The sequence below is a fragment of the Zootoca vivipara genome, chromosome 2 (genome assembly GCF_965207765.1).
Source record: "Zootoca vivipara chromosome 2, rZooViv2.hap1.1, whole genome shotgun sequence".
Taxonomy (NCBI): Eukaryota; Metazoa; Chordata; class Lepidosauria; order Squamata; family Lacertidae; genus Zootoca; species Zootoca vivipara.
Genome location: NC_142584.1, coordinates 28708122 through 28730459, shown reverse-complemented (window position 1 = coordinate 28730459; position 22338 = coordinate 28708122). Strand labels below are relative to the sequence as shown.

At 45.8% G+C, this 22338-nt stretch overlaps 2 protein-coding genes across 2 annotated transcripts in view; one reads left to right on the top strand and one right to left on the bottom strand.

Moving 5' to 3' along the window:
* The window catches only part of ASPSCR1 (ASPSCR1 tether for SLC2A4, UBX domain containing), a 119319-nt gene that overhangs the window by 74567 nt on the left and 22414 nt on the right, over positions 1-22338 (bottom strand). The window lies entirely within an intron of this gene.
* On the top strand, positions 2222-20974 carry NOTUM (notum, palmitoleoyl-protein carboxylesterase). The gene is made up of 11 exons (XM_035104282.3): positions 2222-3042; positions 4277-4329; positions 5928-6023; positions 10370-10430; positions 11393-11451; positions 15023-15125; positions 16928-17119; positions 17459-17559; positions 18035-18182; positions 18793-18840; positions 19697-20974. Exons 1-11 carry the CDS (start codon positions 2702-2704, stop codon positions 20001-20003), a joined length of 1509 nt encoding a protein of 502 aa, XP_034960173.2. The 5' UTR covers positions 2222-2701; the 3' UTR covers positions 20004-20974.

Genomic DNA, 22338 nt, shown 5'->3' with positions numbered 1-22338 from the left:
TGACCCTCAATAAAATAGTTTGTGCTATGGGTGACCCCTACGCCCACCAAACTTAACTTATTCATATACCAGTACACACTCCTTGCATATTCCAATTGTCACCCAAAGCTGTACTCATTTATATGAGCTCAGACTTAGTATCACATTCATGACTGAATGGGAGGATAAGTGGCTACCACAGTGAAGGGTTGGGTATGCTTTGACAAGACCATTTTGGCCACTCCACCAGTGATCTTCACTGGTGAGGTGTTCCACTGGTGTTATTGGGAGGAGTTCTTCCAGTGTCTTAAGTTCCATCACCAGTGTTGCAGATTCTGGAGCCCCTTGGCTGACAAAACTCAAGCAGAGAATAATTGCAGCCTTAATATATTAGTAAGATTGATCAAGTGAAAGTCTTTTGATTGACTAAAAATATTGACTGATTGACTCTGATTAATTGGGTAGACCGGTTTTTGAAAAAAAGTATTGTCAATACAAGTATTTATAAAAACTGCAGATAGCAAATGCTGTCTACTAAGACATTCCCTCCCTTTTCCCATGCACAGAAGGCAATGCTTCTGCTAAAATACACTTTCTGCTTCAGATCTATTCCTTTTACTAATATGAAAATATATGCACATTTCAGTAAACAACTGATTGACACGAACCCATAAAATTAAGATTTTTCTAACAGGGTATCTGCCCTATAGAAAAAGCAACACCCACAGATTATGTTTAACAGACTTATTCCACCCTGCTTCTCCAAACCCAGACCTGCAGTTCTTCATAAGCGCCAGCATTTGAACAGCTCCACTCTCCAGCATCAGGGACAGCCCAGACCTGGCTCCTTAAACAAGTAAGTAGGCTGTCCAGCAGTCCAGCACTTGAGACAAGAATGAGCCTTTAGCAGAGCTTAGAGGACTCCCTTCCAGGTCAGGGATTTTAGCAGTCACCAGCAGTTCTTATTTATTAATATTACATTTATATCCCCACTTTTTCCTTACACTCTTCTCTCCCTCCCCATCCTCACGGCAACCGTGTGAGGTAGCCCGGTCTGGGAGGCTGCGACTGGCCCGAGATCAGGCGGTGAGCTTCTTGGCTGAGTGGGGATTTGAACCTTGGTCTCCCAGACCCTAGTCCAACATTTTAATAGGTGCACCACAGCGGCTTTCTTAGGGGACAGATTATTAGCCATAAGCCCAAGGAAACCTGCACGTTTTGAGGCAAATACTTCTGAATGCCAGTGGCACGAGAAGCCTTGCTCTGAACACCAGATACTCAGGACAAACAAGGAGGGCGGGCTGGGCCTCCAAAGAGGCCTCCAGTTCGCCATTGCTGGAAGGCACCGGGGAAGGCTGTGGAACTCTTATAGGGACACTCATGTAACCCCAGTAGGTCGCTTCTTGTGCCCTCGTGTTGGGGAAGGGAGTCCTGGAAGCAGCTGGGCCTGGACGGCCACCCGTTCCCAGCCCCTGCTCTCCTTCGTGGTTCACGCAAGCAAAGTTTTGCTCGCTCCTCCTCACAAACACGGTAGCACCACGTGAAAGCCGTCGGGGCCGCCTGGCGCAGCACGTGGCTGGGGAACCCCGGGAAAGGAAGAGGGCCACACAGCGCTGGGGAGCCCGATCTGTGTGGGGAGTCCCCGGGGAGGCTCCCCAGTGCGGGGAGTGGGTCAGAGCCGGAACCCCACTGGGCGGGGTATCCCCAGGCGAGGGGGAGGGTTGTGGCCGACCAGCCCCAGTGGCAATGCCCCAGGCCGCGATGCCTCCTCCTTCTGCCTCGGCACCCCCCCCCAATACCACAGCACAGCCCCCCGCCTTCAGCCAACAAGGGGCAGCCAGTCTTTTTATCCCTGTACGCACACCGCAGCTGGGGCGCGGGGGGCCTCGCAGGAGGATAACGGGGTGAGGGGCGGACGGAGGGGAGGACTTCAAAGCCGCGCTTGCCTCATCCCTCCTCCATCCTCGGCGGCAGCCAGCCCCTTGGAGCGGCGCCCCGCGATGCTGGGCGGGAGGTGGCGAAGGTGTTTTTGGCACTCGCCGGGCGTCTCTTCAGACGGGACGGGAGGGGAAGTTGCGGGGGGTGGGGGGAGAGAAAGGAGGGCGGCCGGCAGAGCGACGTCTGTCGGCTGGGAAATGAAAGTCAAGCCTCGAAACCCACCCGCCCCCGCCCCAGTTTCTGGTCCTCCTCGTGCGGTGGGGTGGGGGGGCGGAGAGGAGGGGGCGGGGACTGGCCGGCTGCTGCCGCCGCCCCACGCGGCGCCGGGGCTGGCGGCGCCCCCGGCGGGCTCCCCGTGCACTCCGTGCCCCTCTTGTCATGTTTGTGGTTTGGGACGAGGCGGTGAGTCCGTGCACCAAGAAAAGCCGCGCGCCCTCGAGCCCCGCAGCAGACCCCGGACAGCGCGGGCACCTAGCATCGGCTCCCGCTCCCGACGCCGCTTTGCTCGCAGCTCCTTGGAGCGAGGGAGACGGGCCCAGAGCTGCCAGACCCTCGGCAAGGCGAAGCGAGGAGCAGGCACAGGCCGGAGCCCCCCAACCTAAAGCCCGCCAAGCGCCGCCCGCCAAGCGCCGCCAGGGGCAGAGCGCGCACCCCTCCTCTGCCGTCGCAGCAGCAGCAGCAGCCGCCCGAAGCGAGGCGAGCGAGCCCCGACCGGCCGTCCAGCAAAGCGGCGGGCTGCGCTCACCGGCTCCCTCTCCTTCCCAACAGGTGGCTCCGCGTCGCCATGGGCAGAGGAGCAGTGCAGATGCTGCTGCTCTTGGGGCTGCTGCACTGGGGCCCCGGCGGGGAGGGCAGGAAAAGCTGGAGGCGGCGTGGGGGGCAGCAGCAGCAGCAGCAACAACAACAACCGGCGGCTCGGGAGCGGAGCGAGGCGGCTGGGCAGCCGGTGGAGAGCTTCCCATTGGACTTTACCGCTGTGGAGGGCAACATGGACAGTTTCATGGCTCAGATCAAGAGCCTGGCGCAGTCGCTGTATCCTTGCTCGGCGCAGAATCTGCACCAGGAGCTGAGGCTGCACATGCTGCTCAATAGTTCGGTCACCTGCAACGACGGCAGCCCCGCCGGGTGAGTGCACATTCCAAGCCTGACCCTTCTGCGATCTCCTTGCACCCCCGCTTGCTTCGTCCCTGGCCCTTCAGGCACCCCCTTAGCCCATCTTCGTGGCTCCTGTGCTTAGTAGGAAGCGAACAGACTTCTAAGAAAATAGAGCCCTTCTCCATCCCCTCTGCTTCTTTGCTTTCTCTTTTTATTTGTGCACACAAACCCATGGCCACTTCCATCGGCGTGTGCTTTTGTGCTATCCCGTTCTGTGCCCAACACTTTTTCTTTTCTCAAGTTCATACCACTAAGAGTAATAATCGGAGATGAACTTACTCTTAAACCTGTGCCTGAGGGCAGACAGAGCAAAAGACCCCTGTAGAAGTGGGTAGTAGGAAGAAAAAACTTTTTAGAATGCACCTATTTTTTTCTTATTGTACCTCATCACTTTAGTTCCTTGTATTTACTAGATTTCCTTCTACAGTAGTCTCAAGTTAGTAGCTCTCCCTTATTCCGAGGAATATGCTCTAGTCCAGAAAACAGGGACTTTGCAAAGCAGAGTAGATAAAAAAGTTATCTCCCAGCAGTATAGTTACTTGGAACTCTGTAAAATAGTCATTGAAGCTCTGCTGTGCCCCTGTTTCTTTTAGATCTCAGTTCAGCTACCACTGCCCCTCTCATGAGCTGCTTTCTGAAACAAGAACTCTGTGAGTTCTCAAACTAGCTCGATGCAGACTCTCTGTGTATGTGCTGAGCAAACATGGATAACATCACCCGCTTCTTTGTAAAGCACCATTTCTGCTGAGAGGATGCTTGACAGAGCACGCACACGACTGACTGTTTACTATTAATACCATTTGCTGGTCCCTCTCTGCTCCTTAGTACTTCAAAAGTGCTGAAACAATCCTTCCTAGTGTTCAAGCTCTGCTTCCACCATGTGGCCTTTACTAAGAAGGCAGCCAGTAACAGGTGGAATAACTCTTTCCTGCCTGGAAATACTTAGGAATGCTAGGAATTTGTTTAATGCATTTATTTTGGAGCAAGATGAAAGCTTGGCTCAGGGTCCCCGAGAAGGCCCTTTGATCAGACTTCGTTTGGAGCTCCTCTGACAGCCGTCCTGTTTCTTTCTCTTGTTCTTTAACCAAGTATTTTATGTAACCCTCTTGATATTATAATGAGTTGGTGTATCAAAGGGCTTGTGGCTGAGTGAGCCAGTCTCCCTAATTAAGTTCACGCTGCCTTCTGTTTGTTTTTATTTTAGCTACTACCTCAAAGAATCGAAAGGCAGTAGAAGGTGGCTGCTTTTCCTGGAAGGTGAGCTTGAGTTTTCTTTTAATTTATTTAAGGAAAGTTCAATCATTTTAGGCTCTTTTTCTAAAAAGTCGAGGGATGGCGGAAGAGCTTCCCAGCTGCTTTCTTCAAAGGCTTACAGCGAGTGCTGGCTGCCTTCACCATAACCAATGTCTCCATCCTTTCCCCCTTTTTACGGTTTCATATGCCATGCCACCTGGAGGTTTGCTGGCAGCCTAACTACTCACCAAACTTTAATCAAAGCTACTTAGTGAATCTACTTCTTGCTGTTGTTTGCTTGCAATGTTACTCTTGGCATTGTATTTCCTAGGTTTCAATGCATACATGCAGTAAGTCTCCAAACAGATTTTGGTCTACACATACGGTATATGCTTTTTTCTCTAATTTTCTTCTGCATAATATGAAAGAAATTAACTGGTAATTATATTCCGGTCCTGAACTCATCATCTGTTTTGGAAATGTCCCATTGCTTTCGATGGTACTGTGCTCCAAGAAATACAGTAGTGTTTTGGAAATTTTTGCAAGCGGCCATATGAAACTGTGGCTAAGATTTATCATTATTAACACAGTTACTTCTCACTACAGTATTTGTTACTAAAATAAAGAAACATTTTGCATGCTTTTGACTATGCAAACATCTCAGCTACAGAATTCTCTGCAGTTTACAGAAGTAGTGTTCTTTGGGTAATTGGTACTAAACACATGTGAGGTAGATGGATCCCCATAGAGAAACAAGCATTTGTGGGTGCTTCTGCATAATAGTGCAAATCCAGGCCTGGTTGAAAGGTTGGACGTGCCTTTTCAGGCTCCTCAGAATGTCCATTTCTATCCAGGGTTACTACTGTAGTTAGTGTTCATGAGTGGAGCAGAATTGGGGCCATGACTTGTAGGTACTCATTGAGTCCAATTATAGTGACATGTGCAAAACAGACCCTTTGTAGGCACAACCATCGCATGCAGTGTTGAAAAAGAAGAAAAGGAAACATACTTCACCAAGATCACTTGCAGAGTGGTAGGATCAGAGTATAAGTTTGGCTAGATCTAAAACCGGAAGGCATCAGATTAATTCTCAGGAAAGTTAGATGTTGCTGAAAAGGCTTGTGGAAGTTAGCAAAATGTTCATAGGAGCAGTTCAAGGCAGATCATGCTTTGGAAATGATGGCAACCTACCTTTGGAACAGCCTTATGCTGTAAGTGGCTTTTTTTATTTTACAGCACATACTGCTTTTAAATTTTACTATATTCAGAGATAGCACTGTGCAATGCAATCCTGTGCATGCTTACTCAGAAGTAAGGAACACTGTGTTCAGTTGGGTTTCTTGGAGGGAAGCGTGCATAGTATCACAGTATTAAAGTCACAACAGGATCCCACTATCACATTATGCGGGATATTATGTAAGTGTTATTATGCTTTTTAAAAATTCCACTGCATTATAAACCCTACTCTGTGGACCCAGGATGAGTAAAAAAAAGTATTTCCTTAAATTAATTTAATGACACTAATAGTTTCTTATGCAAATTACAGTCTAAAAAGATGTAATAAGTGAAACAGGAAGAAATGGACACTATCCGATTCTTGCTTTGTTTCTTTTCTGAATCAGGAGGCTGGTACTGCTTCAACAGAGAGAACTGCAACACTCGGTATGAAACAATGAGGAGACTTATGAGCTCTAAGGAGTGGCCCGCTACCAGAACTGGTAAATTCTTTATTCTCACCAACCTGGGATTTACTCTATTAATTATATATTGCTTCTACTTTCTACGATTTCTTTTACTGGAGCACCTTCCTGCTCCATTAAGTCAAAACCATGACAGCAATGAAGCAGCATTCCATAATGCCATTTTAAATCGAACAGAGGAGACACTTCATGGTGCAGTAAGTCCAGCCCTGTGCCCTAGCATTGCTGACTTATCTACAGTTAAGGAAGGATCATGGAACAGAGCTTTCTCTGCAGATCTGAGGGTGCACTTATGGGAGGGTATACTGCCCAGACCTGATATAAGGGCAGTTAACATGTTGTCATGAAATGTTGTTACAGTGTGAGTAGTATTGAAATGAAGTGTTTTATCTGGACTGCTATGTCGCATTTTGAAATAATTTTTTAGTAAGCTTTTACGGTGATGCTTTGATTAGTGTTCCTTTCATTGTCTTCCTGTTCTTGGTTTGGATACCTCTGTGTGGGAAATGGCATTAAAAATTAAAATTGCTGAAAAAATGGCCTTATACTGTTTCTAGAAATCAGGAATGCTAATTTATGTTGCATCTGACATATTCAAACAATGTGAATGAGAACTGAAGATAACTTTAAAGTAATACATTTTTCTTTTTTCTTTAAGTCCTGCGTCAGTTTTCTCCCCCTCTTCTAGTTTTGATTCTTTCTGTTTTTCTTTGTATTGTCCTTTTATAAATAGCTATCATTTTTAATGGTGAAGAGCCACCTGATTGGAAGTGTATTGGGCACCTGGGGGGAAGAGCACACCTGGGAATAGCGACCCATGAACACTTTCTATGTTCATACCTTCAGTGAAGTGGGCAGCGATGATAGTGACTCCCTCATCAGTTGCCTGTAGGGATTGCAATGAGTAGTAAATCTCATAAATAAGTCATAAATCTTCAAGATATGCAGAGAGACCTGTTAAGCAAATTCTACCTGAGGCTTGTTCAAGACTGCATTCATCTCTACGGCTCCAGGAAACACAAACAGCCCATGGGGTGTTATTCAGGGAGGATGAAGTAGATGCCACATTGTGAGCAGCAGACACACAGGAGAGCTAAAACCGTCTGTTATTTTCCTTGCTTAGCACATTTACATCATCACAGGAATAAGCACTAGTTCAGAAAAACAGGTGGCAGCCATGGGGACCAAGGGCGTAGCCAGGATCAAAACTAGGGGGGGGCAAGCCATGATCATTCAGGGGCGGGGCCACAAAGTGGGAACGTGGGCGGGGCTACAGGGCCAGCTGGCCTGACGACATCGTGGTGGCGGCAGCGGCGGCAGCGGCGGCAGCGGCCACCTTGTGCTTCTGGGGCTGGCAACGGCGGCGGCTACCCTGCTTGGCTGGAGAGGACGGGAGGGTCGGGCAGGCAAGAGGGGGTGGCAGGGCGGGTGAGGGCGAGGGAAGGCACGGCCGCAGTCACGACAGCTCCGAGGCGTTGCTGCATATCAGCATAATATTTCAACCATGTTGTGGGTTCAAGCCCCACCTTGGGGGAAAAATCCTGCATTGCAGGGGGTTGGACTAGATGACCCTTGTGGTCCCTTCCGACTACAATTCTATGATTCCATTAATATATTACCATAGCATATGCATCATTCTGCTTTCTTGAATTGTCCTACTCCTAGGCATAGCAGCCAAATCCTAGAGGCCTAGGTGCCTCTCCCCCCCCCCCCAATTACTGGTAAATACCGTATTTGAAAGAGTCACCCCCCCATTTTGATGGGCTTTCTATGTGGGGCTTATCTGCCCCCCCCCCCAGTATTTTATTAAGGATGGAAGAGGGAGGGAAGGAAGGAATAATAGAGAGAGGGATACCTCATATTTGTGGGTGCCTCTGGGTGATGCTGTGAAGCTGGAACTCTGCAGCAAGAGGATGGGAGGGTCGGGCAGGGGAGAGGGGGTGGCAGGGCAGGCGAGAGCGAGGCAAGACAGGGCCGCAGTCTCGATGGCTCCGAGGCGTTGCTGCATATCAGCATAATATTTCAACCATGTTGTGGGTTCAAGCCCCACATTGGGGAAAAATTCCTGCATTGCAGGGGGTTGGACTAGATGACCCTTGTGGTCCCTTCCGACTACAATTCCATGATTCTATTGATATATTACCATAGCATATGCATGATTCTGCTTTCTTGAATTGTCCTAGGCATAGCAGCCAACTCCTAGAGGCCTAGGTGCCTCCCCCCCAAAAGAAATTACTGGTAAATACTGTATTTTAAAGAGTCCTCCCCCCCCATGTTGATGGGCTTTCTATGTGGGGCTTATCTGCCCCCCCCCAGTATTTTATTGAGGATGGAAGAGGGAGGAAAGGAAGGAAGAAATAGAGAGAGGGATAACTCACATTTGTGGGTGCCTCTGGGTGACGCTGTGATGCTAGAACTCTGCAGCAAGAGGAAGATACCGGTACACCTGTACAGGAGCCTTGTAAGCAGCTTTCTCTCTGCTTGATTTACAGCAGGCACGTCCAACAGGTAGATTGTGATCTACCAGTAGATCACTGGATGTCTGTGGTAGATCACTGCTAGATCACTGGCACCCCTAAAAAAAGCTCACCCAAATTTTTCCTCCTCCCTAAAAAAAGCTGAACTATGACCTGAAGCCCTAAACAAAAAATGGGCCTCCCTCCCTCCTAAAAGAAGCTCAACAAGTTTGACCTAAACCCCCCAAAACAGGGCTTCCCTTCCTTAAAAAAACTCAACAGCTTTGACCTGAACCCCCCAAAAGGGGGTAGATCACTCCCAGTTTTTAACTCTGTGAGTAGATCAGAGTCTTTTGGGAGGTGGCCACCCCTGATTTACAGTATACAGATGCAGGAGGAGGGGCAGACTGGAACACCAATGCTTTTTATAAACATCACTGTGTCTTATCAAAGCTACAGCCCCCCCCCCTTCTTATTCACTTCCTTTTAGCCTTGCAGGGCCACCTTAGTCAAATTGAATCCTCTGCACCCTCATTAAATCGCCAATAGAACTGTTAATGCGATCCCTGAATGCCCATTAACAACTCCCACTGAATAACAATAGGGTGAATAGGGTGGACCTTGCCTGAAGGGATATTCTGCTCCATTGTCTTAACTGCTTAAGTACTGGTAGCCACTTTGCTTTATTTATTTGATGTGTTTTTGTTACAGCTGTGTTCCCGCCCCCAGCAAGTGGAGAGCTGCTCTTGCTAAAGCAAAGCCCTTTCCACTTCAGTTTTTGGAGGGGCAAAGTATTGGTTATGGTCTGTAAAATACAATAATTTTTTGCTTCTAGGGGGGGGCAGCTGCCCCCTCCTGCCCCCCCTGTCTACACCCATGATGGGGACTGAGATCAGGTATTGGTTTTTGGCCAGCACTTAGTTTGTGTTCGGACCTTACTGCCTAATTTAGTCTTCCACATCCTGTTATCTTCCAGATGTGTGGAACTCCAATTTCCCATCAGCCCCAACCAGCAAGGCCAATGGACAGGGATTATAGAATCATAGAATTGTAGAGTTGGAAGGGACTCAGGATAATCTGGTCCAACCCCTTGCAATTCAGGAATATGCAGCTGCCCCATACGGGGATCGAACCTGCAACCTTGGCACTATCAGCACCACACTCTAACCAGCTGAGCTATCCAGGCTGATAAGCATTGTAGTTCAACAATTTCCAGAGGATCACAAGTTCCCGTTCCTGTTTTTTAAAAATATCTGTATAATTCTGTTGTCTCTTTGGGTGGAGAGATTTGAAAAGAAGAAAGGGATCCTACATCTTTAATTCTTGTGTACTTCATACTCTACAGAAATATCCAACTCTATGATTCTATGTGTATGCATCTGCTTATTTGCCTGGAGTAGGAATTGGCTTCTTATTTGAAATTTTAGAGTTTCAGTTTGGAAAGTGTATCATTTGTATCATTTTCCCTCAGCCTCTCTTTCTTGATTCCCTTCCTCTTCTCTATTAATGGCACAAACATGGATATATTAGGGAATGATTTATTGGATACGCTGTATTCTTTTAAACCAGGCATCCCCAAACTTCGGCCCTCCAGATGTTTTGGACTACAACTCCCATCTTCCCCAACCACTGGTCCTGTTAGCTAGGGATCATGGGAGTTGTAGGCCAAAACATCTGGAGGGCCGCAGTTTGGGGATGCCTGTTTTAAACTGTCTGCACTTTATTCTTGCTAAAGCTAAGACCCACATACATAAGGCATGGGCCAGACTAAAGGCCTGTTCTTGGAGATATGTGTACAAAGTCCTTGCCTATTGCTATTCTGTTACTTTTAAATGTTCTCCACCCTGCTGCTTTGATATCTGACAGATGTTTTTCTTTTTGAATATATTTTTATTCTCCCATCTACAGGAACTGGTATTCTGTCATCGCAACCGGAGGAAAATCCACACTGGTGGAATGCAAACATGGTGTAAGTAGGGGAATGATTGTGTGAGATGGGTGGAACACAGTGGATGTGATGAAGTAAGCACTATACAGGGACTGGAATCATAGTCCTTTGTGGCTGTAAAATGTCAAAATGGGTAGGATAGCATAATTGACAACTCCAGTTAGTTTATTTGAGGGCATTTGTACCCCACCTACTAACCAAAGTTTTCAAGGCGGCTTACAATATATTTCAAACACAGAAAAAGAGACGGTGATACAAATAGTCACAACAGCAAAGCAAAAAGCCTGCCATCCCTTTGTTCTCTGATGTTCCAGCAGATGCCATCCTATATAGTCAAAACTCCTGGCTGTTGAAGCAGTTAGAGTTCTATATAGTCCAGGAAGTCTTCACTGGGTGGTTGGTACTGATGTCTCTCACAGCCCCAGCCCTAGCGGCAGACACAGGAGGTACTGGGTGGAGCAAAGATGTTACCATGCCTTCATTTGCATTATATTCAGGTAGAGAAACTAGATGGAGAAAACAAGAATATCCCCAAAAGCTTCTCCATCAATGTAGGAACATGACAGGCAGATAAGGGTTTGGGACTACATAAAAGTATGACATGGTGGCCGTAGCAAACACTGGCAGGATGTAAGGGGCTTGCACATGTCTCCATGCATGCATGCTGTGGACATGCACCAAGCTGTGGGCAGTGTTTGGGCATGTGTGTTTCCTTTTCAGGCTTTATGCCTTTGACAGTGGTACACAGGGATATCTCTCTGTTTTGCAAAGTGTAAAACTCACTGTTAATGTCCGATAAACAAACACAGTGCTCCTTGAGTGAGTTCTTTCTGGGACTATCCAGCTGGTACCATGAGATTTGAATGGGCATGAAATTGGTCTCTTTCCTGACTCCCTTTGGGTTTAATTCGCTTGACCCCTGCTTGACCCCTCCTTGCATGTCAAAGGAATAATGGCGCTCACATATCTCTTGTCTCTTGCAGTTTCATCCCCTATTGCTCAAGCGATGTCTGGAGCGGAGCCTCTGCCAGGATTGAGAAAAGTGAGTGCTTCTGATAGGCTCCTGCTGCCAGACATTATGCATTAAAGGGGATATGGCCCAACTTCTCTACAGTTATGCAAATGAAGAAATGGTTCTTGCCAATGGACAGGAAGGAATAATAAATATTCTCCGGATGCTTGCTAACTCTGCTTTGTCATGGTTCAGAGCCCCATCACGCAGCAGTAGCCTGAAGGGAATAGCTGCATCCTGAATGTCTGAGACCCAGCTGTTCTGTTTAGCTAAATGTCCCCCACTCTCCCCCCCCCCCCCCGCAGCAGCCAGCATGGACGAGGATTTGTAGGGAAGAACTAAACAATGCCAGGATTCACAGACTGACTCATGAATGCTCCCAAGTATGGGTTTGAGGGACTTGATCACCTAAACCTACCGGTATCACAAAAAAAAAAAAAAATGACACAGAGAGGCCAGAAGAAAATTGTATTTTGATGGATGTTGACCTAAATGCAGTTCAAAAGTTTGGGGCTACCAGCATCATTGGCTCAGTAGGTCAAGTTTGGAGAAGCTTTGACTCTTCAGATGTTACTAATCTGCAACTCCCATCAGCTCCTGCAAGCATAGTCAATGGCCATGGATAATGGGAGCAGCAGTTAAGCAACATCTGGAAGGGCAATGGTTTCCCCACAGCTGCAGCAGTTCAAATCTGGATCCTGTTATAGTCCTTTCCTCTCATTAATTCACTGGTCTCTTCAGGATGACTGTTTTCCTCTTGGTGGCAACTGCTGATACCTTGGCTTGCTGGGTGCCTCTGGTAAAAAGATAGGGCTCCCTCATGAACTTTTTATACCCTTGCAGGAGAGGGAACGTCAGAAGCTGGCATGACAAGGTCCACCTGCTGAAATTCCCTCTTCTACAAGGTGGTTTAGAGCACTGTTTCCCAAACTTTTTCTGACCATGGCCCATTTATGATCCTGTTTCCTTCCTGTGCCACGCGCCCGCCCCCCCCGGGTGTAGCCAAGGGGGGACGGGGGCAGCTGCCCCCCCAAATAAGTAAAAATCATTACAAATCTAAGGTTCTCTCCCCCCAACAAAAGCCTGCCCCCCAACTAAAACCCTGGCTACGCCCATGCCCCCCATCCTACCAGTAGAAAGGGAGCTATTTAAACGTTTTGTTTGTAAATAGAATATACTTTATTTATAATTTATACAAAATACAATTACTGGTACATAAAATTAAAGGAACATAATGAAATATTGTTGAAGAAGAAAAACATAGAATCATAGAGTTAGAAGGGACCCCAAGGGCCATCTTTCTAGTGCAACCCCCTGCTACGTAGGAAACTCAACTAAAGCATCCATGACAGATGGCCACCCAACCTCTGCTTAGAAACCTCCAAGGAAGGACCGTCCAGAACCTCCCAAGGGAGATCCATCTTCCATGTATTATAAAAAGTAAACAACACTTATTTGACCCCAGTCATCTGACACAGAGCAGGAAACCTACAGATACAGTCCAAAAGGTGCACAGGGAGTTCTATATATATGGGAAAAATTTTAAAAGCAAGTGGTCCTCACTCATCTGGTGCAAAATGATCTTGTCACCTGGAGGAGCTCTGGCTGCCTAGATAAAACAGTATAGTCCCACACCGCCTTACCTGGGAGTAAGGCTCATTGAACTCAGTGCAGTTTTCTTCTGAGTAGACACTTAGTTATTTACTAGATGCTAGTCAGCAGCACCAGATGATCCCACTTGGCTAGGCGCTGGGATGGATTTCACCCCGTGCCTTGCAGAGCCAGGCTGACACTGCTGAAGGGCCCTGCGCCTCTCAGCAACATCCGAAGGCCCCGATCCAGCTAGACGCTGGGGTGGATTGTATCTTGTGCCTTGTAGAGTCCGGCCCAGCACTGGCAACAGCAACAAGCAGCTCTGGCTTGCCCAGACTTACCCATTTCCACCCCACCACCGTACTGCTTGTGATTGGCCAAGCGGATAGCTAGCCAATCAGGATTAAAAAATTTTTAAAAAAATTCCTTTACTTCTCACTTTCCTCTGTGGCCCCCCTAGCCTTGTGCTGTGCCCCACCCCCATTTACACATTTTTGACCTGTGGCCCCTGTAGAATTACCTGGGGGGAGGCCCAGGGGGCCATATGGCCCACCGGTTGGGAAACACTGGTTTAGAGGTACAGGGGTCTTTTACCCTGCTAATAATGTATCACAACATAATGGTCCTGCATGAGAATACTTAAGACTTCACAATCCTGCCTCTTATAACAGTACAGTACATGATTAACATCTGGTTCAATGAAGCATTTCTGACATAAAAAAGGACAGAGAAGAGAAGAAAAAAAACAATATCCTTTATTCCAACAGACTATTTCAGTCAGTCAGCATTTTTGAAGTGGGTTGAGCAGATCTACTGCCTTGACTTCAGAGACATCGATAGAGGAAGTTATTTGAGCCACCAGTTTTGAGAGGGTGAGCAGATTCAACTGCCTTATCTGTATTTCCTTAAGAAAGAGTTTCTTGAAATACTTCAGGAACAAAGGATATTGTTTTTCCCCCCTTACACTGCTGATCTTGGTGTTTCCCAAGTAGCATTGGTCCTCAGGTGAGCACCATGGTAGCTATAAATTTGAACTGCAGGCGCATCTAGTGCTTCCACTGGCCTTGTGTGTAACTTCAGAGAGCCAGGATTGGTTGCCACCGTTTTAGGCTGTGTGTGTATCTTTTCTCTTTGCCTTAAAGACAACAAAGGCATTTCCTGATACATTAAAAACTTGACAGTTCCCTATGGCATAAGCTTTCACCACATAGGTAAATCGAAAACCAATAATAATGCATCTTCACTTGTTATGTTGTGAAAGGTTGCTGAGCTGCTGTTCTGTCTTTTGCCTAGAGGTGGTAGCATTTCAGAGATGGGAGATATAACCTTATGCAAAATTACGTTCTAGTGATTTTAGGGCTGAGTCATCAGGTAACGAAAGATACTGAGTTCTGCAAGCAGAAACCCACACAAGAGCCTCTGCTTGTGAAGTGGGACTGTCTTCTCTCCCACGAAATTGCCTTGGCGGAGACGTATTGGAAGTACCCGCCAGGACAGTGTGCAGGGGAAAGAGGGGGGGGGAGAGATGATTCTGTCTGGCAAGCTGAAATGCTCGTGCTGATGGAACAATTGCTGTAGCACTTTGTTAATTCCTCTCAGAACACCTGAGGTACATGGCTAGACCCACAAGCACCAGCCAGGTTCCCACAGAATTTTGTTTGCAACATCCCTATTTAAAAAAAACAAAATTTAATTACATTTAAATTCTGCCTCTCCTTCAAGGAGTTCAAGGCAGCATCCACGGTTCTCCCCACTCCATTTCATCCTTGCAACAAGCTTAGGCTGAGAGATAACTGAGTGGCCCAAGGTTACCCAGAGAGCTTCATGTCTGAGTGGCGACCCTGCTCTCCCAGGTCCTAGTCTGAGATTCTAGAAAGATGTTGTGTGTTCTTCCAATTCATATAGGCCACAAGCCCTCAGTGGAGAGGAATGGGGAAATGTTTTAACTAAACTGCAGCTTAAGCAATTTTGTTTACTGTGAACTTTTTTCTTCTCCTCCTCCCCACAGATGAATTTGTCTTCATGGGTGCCCTTATCATTCAAGAGGTTGTAAAAGAGTTGGTGGGAAAAGGTCTTGCGAATGCCAAAGTCCTCCTACTAGCAGGAAGCAGGTGCGTGTATACAAGGACTGTCTAGATCAGGGGTTCCCAAACTAAGGCCCGGGGGCCGGATGTGGCCCAATCACCTTCTAAATCCGGCCCGCGGACGGTCCAGGAATCAGCATGTTTTTACATGAGTAGAATGTGTTCTTTTATTTAAAATGCACCTCTGGGTTATTTGTGGGGCATAGGAATTCATTCTTATTTTCTCCCCCAAAAATATAGTCCGGCCCCCCACAAGGTCTGAGGGACAGTGGACCGGCCCCCTGCTGAAAAAGTTTGCTGACCCCTGGTCTAGATTAGAAAGTCTCTGTGTTGGGGTGGTGGTGGGAGATTGCCAATTGACTGATCGGTGATGGGCATGACTTTCATACCACAGGCCCCCTTGCCCTCTTGATGGAAAAAGTGCTGAAGTTAACAAAGGCTACCTTTATCTTGATTTCCGCATATTTGTGATTGTCCTACTTTGTGGTGTTACGAGATGCATTTCAATATGCTTCTTGAACAGTAGCAGCACTTTTGGGTGAGGAAGAAGGGGGACTTCTATGTGAGATTCCAGTAATGTCTACAACCAATGACCTAATACTGGGGGGTATCTGAACTGGTTATTACATTTGGGTAGTGGAATATTTCGATGTCAAGGTGCTTGGGCTTATTCTCCTCAAATTAACCTTCCAGCAGGTGATACAACTCACTGGCTTAAAGTGGTAGATCTCTGGGTTGAATGGCAGTACCGTAGATCAGCAAGGATTTTAGACTTTCAATTGTTTAACAGTAGCAATCACCCTTCCCCCATTAAATTAGAATGCTGAAATAAAACTTGGGAGAACCAGCAAAGGATTTTTATATGGGGGAACTGTGAGCTCAGATCAGTTATGATACCTAGGATAGAATCTTGTACTCAGAAGCAGTTCAGTGACGTAATGTCCAAGTGATTATCTTTTGCACCTGTCTCCAGTGATAGCAGGATTCTATTGAAATGCAAAGTAGATCCCACAAACAACCACTGTCTCTTCCAAGCAGCCATCCCATTAGGTTAGGTCAGGGGTAGGCAATCTAAGGCCCAGGGGCTGGATCTGGCCCAATCACCTTCTCAATCCGGCCTGCGGTCGGTCTGGGAATCAGCATGTTTTTGCATGAGTAGAATGTGTGCTTTTATTTAAAATGCACCTCTGGGTTATTTGTGGGGCATAGGAATTTGTTCATATTTCCCCCCAAAAAATATAGTCCAGCCCCCACATGGTCTGAGGGACAGTGGACTGGCCCACGGTTGAAAAAGGTAGCTGACCCGTGGGTTAGGTCTTCCAAGCACTCACCACTCCTTTAATGGCTAGAAAATGGGATTCTAGAGTTAGAAGGTGCATTAAGGTTGCAATTCTGCACCCCTTTACATGGGAGCAAGCGGCATGCATAGGATTGCACTGTTAAGATAATGCAACCCTCTAAGGCAGGATTGGCACCATCCCAATTCTTTTATTCAGTAGCTTCCCATCTTGCCACATTCCTTAACTACAAATCAAAATGGTCATAAGTGTTCTGTGCAGTTTTATTTGTCTGAAGCATCTTTGGAATATAGCCAATATATGAGGTTAAAGGTTTAATTACAATTGAGCAGTAATTTTTGTTAAATAAAAAAATGCAAATGAGCGCAGTTTACAAAAGGTAATAACTAACAAGGAACACTAGAAGAGCACCCTATGAATTCGGATGTGGATGTCAGGTGTTTAGAGAATCGTGGCCCTTCTGTAAGCAATCCTGAATATGTCTGTGGTTGTGTTACAGTCTCATTTGAAAGACTGATGCTGTCATTGCAGTGCTGGTGGAACGGGGGTGCTCCTGAATGTAGATCGAGTAGCCGAGCAGCTGGAAGAGATGGGGTATCCTGGGATTCAGGTCCGTGGCCTTGCAGACTCTGGATGGTTCTTGGACAATAAACAGTATCGTAGAACAGACTGCATTGACACCATAACCTGCGCCCCTACAGAAGCCATCAGGAGAGGAATTAGGTACTGAAGCATTCTAAAGTATCCTTTTCAAGACTGGGCAGAGACACCTAGTCTTCTTTTTGTAATTATAAGAAGTATCTATTACCTTTAGCTGATGAAGTTCTATTTGGAAAAGAAATAATATTAATGAAATGTAGCTGAGTAGAAGGTGTCCCCCGTATAGTAATCTGGCACGAAAGTAAGACAAGTAGAATTTACTTCTTGCTGAAATGTATAATTCGTTCAGTTTGCAGCTCTGCTGCCCTCTACTGTCTGTATTTTTTGTAACTTGCACATTTTTGGATCTCTGCTGCAGAACAAGTTTGTGTAATTAACTCTTGTTATCATGTCATCTTTCAGGTATTGGAACGGACTTGTTCCTGAACGCTGCAAAATGCAATTTAAAGAGGGAGAGGAATGGAATTGTTTCTTTGGCTATAAAATTTATCCCACTCTGCGATGTAAGTATGAAATGGAGAGTTTTCTGCTTTCTGTTTGCTGATCTGAAATCCGCTTCAGAAGATTCCTCATTACAAGGGCCAGCAGTGTCAACGCATTGAAGATTTTAATAGATAGTCATGTGCCTTTTAACAGGAAGAATTTCTGACTCCCAGTTGCTTAGCAAAAGCAATAGCTAAGTGAATTGTTGGATTTGAACAAATATTACCACTCAGAATAGATGTTCCTTGAGATGCTGAAGGAATGCTGACAACTTACAGTTTTATAAACAAAACCTACTATATTGTTAAGAAAGGATTCAATTCCCTATTGCAGTAACACACCAGAATCAAAATAACCTTGAAAGATAAGAAAGTGTATTCTTAAATGTCTTCCTCACTGACTAAAATTGTGCATTTTAAGCTTTAGCTGATTAAACCAATGAAAGTTTACATCCCTGATAATCGGGAAACCTTTCCTCAATTCTTCTTGCTGCAGGTCCTGTGTTTGTAGTACAGTGGCTCTTCGATGAAGCCCAGCTCACCGTGGACAATGTACATTTGACTGGCCAGCCAGTGCAGGAGGGGCAGTGGTTATACATCCAGAACTTGGGTCGTGAACTTAGGAACACCCTTAAAGATGTGACGTTAGTCTTGCCTCTTCTTTTCCTAAATACTTTCCAATATGTTCTTCTAAAGATGTGATCTGGAAACCCCATTCTTTTTAAGATCACTGTGTAGTTTTTGTTTTGTTTTTAAATTGAGAACTTCCAATATCCTAACAATAAGGCTACATATGCACTATACATTTAAATCACCTTTCACTGCCTCAAAGAATTCCGGGCTCTGTAGTTTGTTAAGGGCTGCTGGGAAATGTAACTTTGTGAGGTTGTAAACTACAGTACCCAGAATTCTTTGTGGGAAATAATGTTTCTTGAATGCACTTTAAAGGTATAGTGTGGACTTAGCCTAAGACGAGTTGTCAGATATATTATTGACTGACATTCATTCTGTGTTAGGAATCTGGTTTGTTTGGTAAGCCACCCAAAATAATTGGAGGAAATTTTGCTTGAAATTCGCTGCCGATCTTGTAGCAGCCACCGTGTCCAGTCATAGTTATCCTACAAATAAAGCACAAGGATACCCAGGTCTTATTGTGAGGAATGACCAAACACTGGGTTGCTGGGAAGGAAATGTATAAATATTTTGCATTGCTCCTATCACACCTATTCTATATCTTGTTCTTTTCTCCTTCAGTGCCAGCTTTGCTCCAGCTTGTTTGTCTCATGAGATCATCACACGCAAGTAAGTATCTAGGTTGGGGAGATGAATTCTCCCTCTGGCTTTGTACATTCTCCTATTTGTGGGGGCTACAGTGCAACCCTAGCCATGTCTACTGAGAAGTAAGTCCTACTGAATTCAGTGGGATATACCCCCAGGGAAGTAGGGTTAGGATTACAGCCTTGGTACCGAAGAGAGCCCCAGGGAAGACAGTTCCCCAGCCACCCACTGGGGAAGGCTTGCTAGAAAATGGCAAAAGGTCCTGATAAGCATAGGTAATTGCTCCTAGTCTTGAGGAACTTCTTTAACCCTCTAGTAGCCAATGTAAGCTGGCTCCTGTGTTATCTCGCATTTGATTCTGGAAAGGATGACACAGAGACTTCAGCAGCACTGTAGAACGCCCACATTCTCGCCGATACTATTTCTGTGCTGCATCTCTGTCGTCAGCTTGCTCTGGCACCTTCCCTGCAGACACATCATGATGCCACCATGCCTGTATGTGACTTAGGTCCATGTTCTTGGTGGGCAGTGGGAGGAATTCAATGTAGCGCTGTGGCAATTGTTCCATCAGCGCAAGCATTTCTGCTTGCCAGATGGAACAATCCCCCCATCCCTCTCCCCCCCATGTGTTGTTTGGTGGGGGGGGGAGTGTTCTCCTGAACTTCCCCAATCCAATTTTGTGGGGCACCTGGGAAGGGAGGAACCCTGTTGCATTAGTAGAAGTCTTTTTGCAAGCTTCCACTAGCAGAACTCACTGATGGAATCCCATTTTGAGCAGCTGTTCTTCTGATCCCGGCCTTTCTATTTTGGAGCATGCGAAAGCTTAAGCACTATTTAACATGAACAATAACAATGCAACTTGTGTGGTTTGTGTCTGCAGTCACTGGACAGACATCCAAGTGAAAGGGACCTCTTTACCCCGCGCCCTGCACTGCTGGGATCGCAGCCTCCACGACAGCAACAAGAATGGGAAAGCTCCGCTGAAAGGCTGCCCTGTCCATCTGATTGACAGCTGTCCCTGGCCACACTGCAACCCCTCATGCCCTACCATCCGGGACCAGTACACAGGACAAGAGATGAACGTGATCCAGTTTCTGATGCATATGGGGTTTGATGTGCAGAAGATGGCGCAGCAGCAGGGTCTGGAGCCCAGTAAACTGCTGGGGATGCTGAGTAGTGGTAGCTAGGAGAGTTTTCCACTAAGGACTGCATATAGAGCAGGAGCCTTTTAGCTCCCCTCTCAAACTTCCTGCCCTCCTTGCTCACTTTCATAACATAAGCATCTACACAGATGCATACAGGCACAAGTCATGCACACACACTCTGGCACAGTTAGTATTATCAGGATAAAATGAACACCAGTTGATTGAAATGTTACCTCTACTTCAGGGGACAGTATCAACTAAGCGTCACCTCTGTCTGCAATAATTCACTAACGGGCTGCAGGGAGTGCATAGAAAATCACGAACCCTCTCCAGAGTTAAATGGACTTTATACTTTTTGCCTCTTCCAAGAACTTTTCACACCATGAGACTGACAACAAAAGGTGCTTTGGGGGAAAAAAAGGAAAAGCACTGGATTATTTGTCCAATTAGAAATGATGAAGGTATAGCTGATTATATGACTTCCTGGAGGCCAGCATCTCACGATGTAACATAATAATGTACAAACCGAGCACACAGGCTAGAAAAGGACTTATCTTGTACTCAATTTACTTTTGTATTATTTTATAAAATGATTTTTATTAATTTTTAAAGAAATAAGCAAGAAATATAAGATTAATGATATTGTTTTGTAACATATTTTTTTAAATAATGAAAAAAAACCACCTTGTGCTATTTTTTGGCAATGTGAAAATATTTATTTTAATATGTAAATGCTATTTATAAGGGCTGACCCAAGATATGCTCACATGTTGTTGTAAAGTTGTAAATACTTCTCCTTTGGAAAGGTTTTCCTTCTGATCACATATGTGTGAGAAAGGGCAAGGGTCAGCATTGGCATTATTATTATTATTATTATTATTATTATTATTATTATTATTCAAATTGTTTATTAGATCCCCATGACTCTTTTGAAGTATGTTTCTTGTTGTTTGTGAAAGGGGAAAAGATTATCAACCACAGCCTCAGTAAAGAGCTTTTATCCTTCCTGCTCACCTACGTTCTCTCCATCTTTTGTTCAGAGAGGACTGTGTCATTTACCTGTGAATCAGATCCTGGAGATATCCCAGATAATTTCTGCCCTTAACAGTGGAGTAGCTGATTTTGAAGTATATGGATGTTACTGCTCAGCAATAGCCCTTCACAGTTCTTCTGTGCTGTTAAATTTTAGTTGCAGCATTATGTCATTAAAAGCTTCCATACTTGTCAGGGTTGAGGGCTAATGCAAATTCCAGACTCCTTCCAACACCAAGGACTTGGCAGATATTCTGCAGCCATCTCTGGCTTGATTTCCAGGAACCAACTCACAACTGGCTAAGCCTTTTCTCTCTGGACTTTAAGGATGTAATACCGTAATAATGGAAATGAAATGAATAGAAAGGTGCTCAGACATATTTTTTTCCAGTTGCTAGGCACCCTCGTATTATCAAATGAGTACATTATTGTCACCTCCCACCAATTTACTTCAGATGGTCGGAAACAGAATCACATCACCGTTGGTTACTACAGGTAAGCAATTTTGGTTTTGAGTCTCATAGGTCTTGCAAGCCCTTAATCTCCTGTACTCCTACTACGGTTGCCAGACTCAATAGAGGACAGGACTTCTGTGCCTTTAATTGCCCTGCTCTTTTGAGTCTGGAAACCTTAAAGAGAAACCAGCAGACGCTTTGTTTAATTTCCAAGCAAAGGGTCTGCTGGTTTCTCTTTAAGGTTTCCAGACACAAAAGAGAGCAGGGCAATTAAAGGCACAGAAGTCCTGTCCTCTATTGAGTCTGGCAATCCTAACTCCTACCCTAGCTAGGAAGCCCTAGTAGGTTAAAAGATAGGAGAAGATCAAGCTGTTGCAATGCACTTGACTATTTACTATCATAAGGATTGTTATTTAAGACCAAATACAAGAACTTAATCCATAAAGTTTTTTGTTTTAAAGGTAATGTATAAAATACATGCCCTAGGCAGACGAATAGTAGAAAAAGGAAGCAGGAGTTGTTGCCATTCCAGCTGATCACAATGAAAGTAAATGCTGGGTTGGGTTCTCCCAATCGGATAGTGGGGGGAGATGCAGGGAAGGGAAGGGGAAAAAGCAACCTTCATTGATGCATAGTCAGCTGAGAGAGGCCACGAGTCTTGAAACAAACTGTCCCAGATCTTAGCTCAGTGATAGAGCACAAAAGGTCCAAGGATTTCTAGATAAGACTAGGGGTAGGAGAGACCCTTGCCTAACACCTAGACTACCATGGCCAGGCAATGTTGACCATGCTGGAGCTAGTGGAAGCAAGGGACTGACCAGGGTCGGCCCTACGGCAAGGCTGGGGGGCGCCACGCATGCTGCACCCGCCAGACAGCCACGCTGCAAAAC

Excerpts from the sequence above, each read along its gene's own strand:
- NOTUM (XM_035104282.3), top strand. The coding sequence starts at position 2,702 with ATGGGCAGAGGAGCAGTGCAGATGCTGCTGCTCTTGGGGCTGCTGCAC. Across the intron at positions 3,043-4,276 it reads AACGACGGCAGCCCCGCCGG|CTACTACCTCAAAGAATCGA; the intron begins GTGAGTGCACAT and ends TTTTTATTTTAG. Across the intron at positions 6,024-10,369 it reads GTGGCCCGCTACCAGAACTG|GAACTGGTATTCTGTCATCG; the intron begins GTAAATTCTTTA and ends TCCCATCTACAG.